A 5,226-nucleotide genomic window follows, 5' to 3' on the forward strand; every position below is an offset into this window, starting at 1 on the left:
GTGCGTGTGGCTCGCCCCGGCCTCCCCCCGCTCCCCCTTACTGCCCACTTCCCCCAAATCCCCCGGCGGCGGGGGCGGGATGGACCTTACTCCTTCAGACACACACACACAAACACACACACACACACACACACACACACAAAAAAAAAAAAAAAAAAAAAAAAAAAACACCACAGACACGCGGAGCAGCGCGGGGCTGCGCGGGGGCTGCGCGCTGCGTCCCGCGGGCGCCCGGATGGACGGGGCGGCCCGGCCCAAGGGGCGGCGCGGGGCGGCGGGAGCGGAGCCGCCGGTGCGGGCGGGGACGGGGGCTGGGCGAGGGGGGAAAAAAAAGAAAAAAAAAAAAGGAAAAAAAAAAAAAACACAGCGAGGGGAGGGGTGATGGGAGGGGAAAAGGGTGGGGGGGTGGGGAAGAAAAATAAAAAGCAGCCGCCGCCTTCCGCGCCGCGCACCGAAATAAACAGCGGAGCGGGAGCGGAGGGGCACGCCGGCAGCAGCCGCGGATACCGGCGGCCGCTGCGCGCTGCTCCGCGCCGCTCCGCGGGCCCTTCCCGCCCTCCCCGCCCCCCTCCACCACCCTTATTGTTTTTAATCCTCCTTTTGGACCCCTCCGCTCCGCGGCGGCGGCTGGCGAGGCCCCCCTCTCCGCGGTCCCTTTTGCTCCGTGGGAAGCTGCAAGTTCCTCGGGGCAGAGGGCGACGCGGGTGGAGGCCCCGGCGACACCTTGGTGGCGGGGGCGGGGGTGTCTCGCCTCGAGTGTGTGTGAGTGTGAGTGCGAGTGCGAGTGCGAGTGCGAGGACGAGCGCGAGCGAGTGCGAGCGGCAGGGAGAGGCTCCCCCCTTCCCGCCTCCCTCCCTCCGTCCCTCCCTCCTCCCTCCCGGAGCCGCCGCCAGCCCGTCCCTCCCCTGCTCGCCCTCCCCTCGCTGCCCGCCCCCGCCGCGGCTCCTTTAATACACTTTGGATCCCCGCTCGCCTCTGGACTCTGCTCTGCGCCGCGGCGGCTGCGGCGGCTCCGGCGGCGGCCCCGGGCGCGGGAGGGCGGGCGGGAGGCGCCCGCTGCAGCCGCGGAGCAGCCGCGCGGAGCAGCAGCAGCAGCAACGCGGAGCAGCAGCGGCAGCAGCAACGCGGAGCAGCGGCAGCAGTCGCAGAGCGGAGCGGCGGCAGCGCGGAGCGGCGCGGAGCGGCGGCGCGGAGCGGACCATGCTGCTGGACGCCGGCCCGCAGTTCCCGGCCATCGGCGTGGGCACCTTCGCCCGCCACCACCACTCGGAGATGCCGGAGCGGGAGCTGAGCCTGGCGGCGCAGAACGGCTTCGTGGAGACGGCGGCCGCGGCCGCCGCGCACATGGGCGCCTTCAAGCTCAACGCGGGCGCGCACGAGCTCTCGCCGGGCCAGAGCTCGGCGTTCACGTCGCAGGCGCCCGGCTACCCCGCGGCCGCGCTGGGCCCGCACGCCGCGCACGTCGGCTCCTACTCGGGCGCGCCCTTCAACTCCACGCGGGACTTCTTGTTTCGCAGCCGCGGCTTCGGCGAGTCGTCGCCGGGCGGCGGGCAGCACGGGCTCTTCGCGCCCGCGGCGGGCGGCCTGCACCCGCACCCGCACACGGACGCTCAGAGCCACCTCCTGTTCCCGGGCATCCACGAGCAGCACGGCCCGCACGCCTCGCAGAACGTCCTCAACGGGCAGATGCGGCTCGGCCTGCCCGGGGACGTGTTCGCCCGCTCGGATCAGTACCGGCAGGTCGCGAGCCCCAGGACTGACCCCTACGCGGCGGCCCAGCTGCACAACCAGTACGGCCCCATGAATATGAATATGGGCATGAACATGGCAGCCCACCACCACCACCACCACCCCGGTGCCTTTTTCCGCTACATGCGGCAGCAGTGCATCAAGCAAGAGCTCATCTGCAAGTGGATCGATCCCGAGCAGCTCGCCAGCCCCAAAAAAAGTTGCAATAAAACTTTCAGCACCATGCACGAGCTGGTCACCCACGTCTCGGTGGAGCACGTCGGGGGGCCCGAGCAGAGCAACCATGTCTGCTACTGGGAGGAGTGTCCCCGCGAAGGGAAGCCCTTCAAGGCGAAATACAAACTGGTCAACCACATCCGTGTGCACACGGGCGAGAAGCCCTTCCCCTGCCCCTTCCCTGGCTGCGGGAAAGTTTTCGCCAGATCGGAAAACCTCAAAATCCACAAAAGGACGCACACAGGTAATTCGGGCTTCTTTCGTGAGGCTTGCACTGTATTTATATCTTTATCTCGATATGTGCATACGCGGGGCTGTATGTGTGCAGAAAGGGAGATGCAAAATTGCACAAGGCGTAGCAGGAGGATCGCCCTTAAAATCGCTGCCCAGCGCGAAGCCTCCCGCTTGCATCGCAGGGCCGGGGCTGTTTGGGTTTCTCTCTACCTCTCCAGGCCTCCGGTTTCGAAAGGACGTTCTTATTTTACTCTTTTTTTTTTAATCATTATAAGATGCGGAATAAGCAGCGCAGAAGCACTCTGAGGTTCCGCTGGAGTCTTTCCATAGCGATACAAAATTGTTATTATTATTATTATTATTATTAATTTAAGCTGAATAAATTCCGCGGTACCGTTGCAACACGCCGAGGCACAGAGATCCCTCGAGTGCACTATACACATGCAATGCACGGCGTATTTACATCTAACTTCAACGCCTGTGTGCACGGGTTTCATATCTGCAAGAGTGAGAAAGAGAGAGAAATTAGATAGATACACATAAAATCCTGTATTCGTCCAAGATCTCGGAGGAAGTGGTAAAATGGTCCTTTCTGGGAATGCTTTCCATTAAATTTAAATGGTGTGAGCAAGGCAATAAAATTATCTCATTTAAAAATAAGGAAAGAAAAAGTGTTTTTAAAGTCTCACTTGAGGTGACTTAAGGTGGTTTTGCAATAGTTTATTAAATTATGTAATAGGCAACAGAGGATTTGAGGTTGGGAAACTGACACCAAAAACAAAACAAAAACAAACAAACAAATAAAACCAACAAACAAAAAACAAAAACAGGTGAAATGTGGGGAAAGGACCCAGCGCTCCTGCTGCAAAATCGCGTGAGTCGAGCAGTAACAAAATCAACGCATCCTCCCGCTCCATATATTATTCATTTACTGCTCCTCCTCGCAGCTCCGATGGTGCCAGGTCCTTTCGTAGGAGAGAGTCAAATATTTTAGGGACGTTGCCCGTCAATCTTTACCCGTCTCGGGGGGCAGATCTCGTTGTCCCCTCGGCGCGGAGGTGCGAGACGCGCTTGAGCGGGGCTGGCAAACGGGAGCAACGTTATTGCGCGGGCCGCCCTGTGCCCGGGCCCGTGTCCCCATGTCCTGGGGACACCGCTTAGTTGCTAATGGCGCTGAGCGGGGGACGCGCCGTTCTCACCTCGCAGCCGCAGGGAAACCCGGCGAAAAATTTTTCCAGGCGGGGAATTTTCCCAGCGGATGTGTGTTTATCTCGAATATCCATAGTGGAAACAAGCTGCCGGGCCTTAAAGCTGTTGTTAATGGCTTACAGTTTAACAGGATATTGGCGCTGGGGCCGAGGCAAAACATCTCGCCCCCCCACCCCACCCCCATTTTATTTTCCCCTCCTTTTTTTTTTTCTTCGATTTTTTTTTCCCCACTGCTTGCTTTTATATATTCATATTGTTTTTTCCTAATGGTACCCGGGGCCTGGAGTGCACCGAGAAACCTCCCCCCACCGCCCCGAAACGGCGGTGCCGCCGCCGGCCGAACGTCTCGGTGGCCTGCGCGGCCCGGCGGCGTTCGGGGCGTTTGCGGGTGTGAAAATGCCGGTTCCGCCTCGCTGCCGAGGCGGGTGGGACGCGCGTGGGGAGACGGAAGGCCCCGAGCGGTCCGGCGCTGAGGCCTGAAGCGAGAAAGGCGGATTCGAGGAGCAGGGGGGAAGCAGGGAGGCGGCGAGGGCAGGCGCCTCACGCGCGCTCTCTTGCAGGCGAGAAGCCCTTCCAGTGCGAGTTCGAGGGCTGCGACCGGCGCTTCGCCAACAGCAGCGACCGCAAGAAGCACATGCACGTGCACACGTCGGACAAGCCCTACCTGTGCAAGATGTGCGACAAGTCCTACACGCACCCCAGCTCCCTGCGCAAGCACATGAAGGTACCCGGCGGCGCAGGCGGCCCGCGGGGGGGAGGCCGCGCCGCGGCGGGCGCCCCGTCGGCGTGGCGGGCGGCGGGCGCGGGGCCGCGCGGCGGGCGGCGGGCGGCGGCGGGACGGGGCGGCCCCGCGGCGCCCCCCCCAGCGCGCCGCCTTCCCTTTGCCCCCCAGGTGCACGAGGCGTCCCCGCAAGGCTCCGAGTCGTCGCCGGCCGCCAGCTCGGGCTACGAGTCCTCCACGCCGCCGGGGCTCGTGTCGCCGAGCGCCGAGTCGCAGAGCACGAGCAACCTCTCGCCCGCGGCGGCGGCGGCGGCAGCGGCGGCCGCGGCCGTGTCCGCCGTGCACCGGGGCAGCGGCACCGGCGGCGGCAGCGGCGGCGGCGGCGGCCACAGCGGCCTCTCCTCCAACTTCAATGAGTGGTACGTGTAGGCACCGCGCCGCCCCGGCCCGCAGCAGCAGGAGGAGGAGGAAGGAGGAGGAAGCAGCGCGACCCGCCGCACCGTGCCCGCTCGCCCGCCGCGAAACGGGGGCCAAGCAGCGCGGGGCACGGGGGAGTGGTTGGTTTTCTGCACCCTCCCTCCCGCCGCCAGCTTCGGGCTCTCTTTTTTTTGTTGTTGTTGCTTTTCTATTATTATTGTTATTGTTGTTTTTGAAAACGTTTTTTAACCAGCAAGAAAAGAAAAAGAACAAAAGAAATCACCACATTTTTTTTCTATAAAAGTACCCGCTGAAAAATAATAATTTTATATATATATATATATATCTCAAAGGAATAAATCAATAAACAGCGGAATGGAAAAGAGGAAAACAAACCACCACCAAAAACAAAACAAACAGTCAAAAAAAGAAAACCGAAAGGAAAGAAGGAAAAAAAAGAACAGAAAACACACCCAGAAAAAAAAAAGAAAAAAAAAGGAAAAAGAAAAAAAAAGAGAGAAAAAAAGCAAAAGCTCTCGAGCCGGCGGAAAGCGACTCTCCCTGCAGAGCCTCCAGACAAAAGATCAGAGACTCCAGCTCCTCCGGCCCCCGCGCCTCCCGCCCGGAGCCCCGGGCCCAGGACTGTTGTACATAGCGGCCGCTGCCCTCGCCGAGCGGCC

General features: G+C 61.3%; 1 protein-coding gene across 1 annotated transcript; it reads left to right on the forward strand.

The window, feature by feature from the left end:
• The first annotated feature begins 1,173 nt into the window (after positions 1 to 1,173).
• Positions 1,174 to 4,593, forward strand: LOC104578748 (zinc finger protein ZIC 2). The gene is made up of 3 exons (XM_088539152.1): positions 1,174 to 2,209; positions 3,969 to 4,132; positions 4,301 to 4,593. The coding sequence occupies exons 1-3, from the start codon at positions 1,201 to 1,203 to the stop codon at positions 4,556 to 4,558; spliced, it is 1,431 nt and encodes a 476-aa protein (XP_088395278.1). The 5' UTR covers positions 1,174 to 1,200; the 3' UTR covers positions 4,559 to 4,593.
• The last annotated feature ends 633 nt before the right edge of the window (positions 4,594 to 5,226 follow it).

Source organism: Tinamus guttatus, unplaced genomic scaffold (genome assembly GCF_059628265.1).
Source record: "Tinamus guttatus ecotype Peru unplaced genomic scaffold, ASM5962826v1 Tinamus_guttatus_pri_ptg001429l, whole genome shotgun sequence".
Lineage (NCBI taxonomy): Eukaryota > Metazoa > Chordata > Aves > Tinamiformes > Tinamidae > Tinamus > Tinamus guttatus.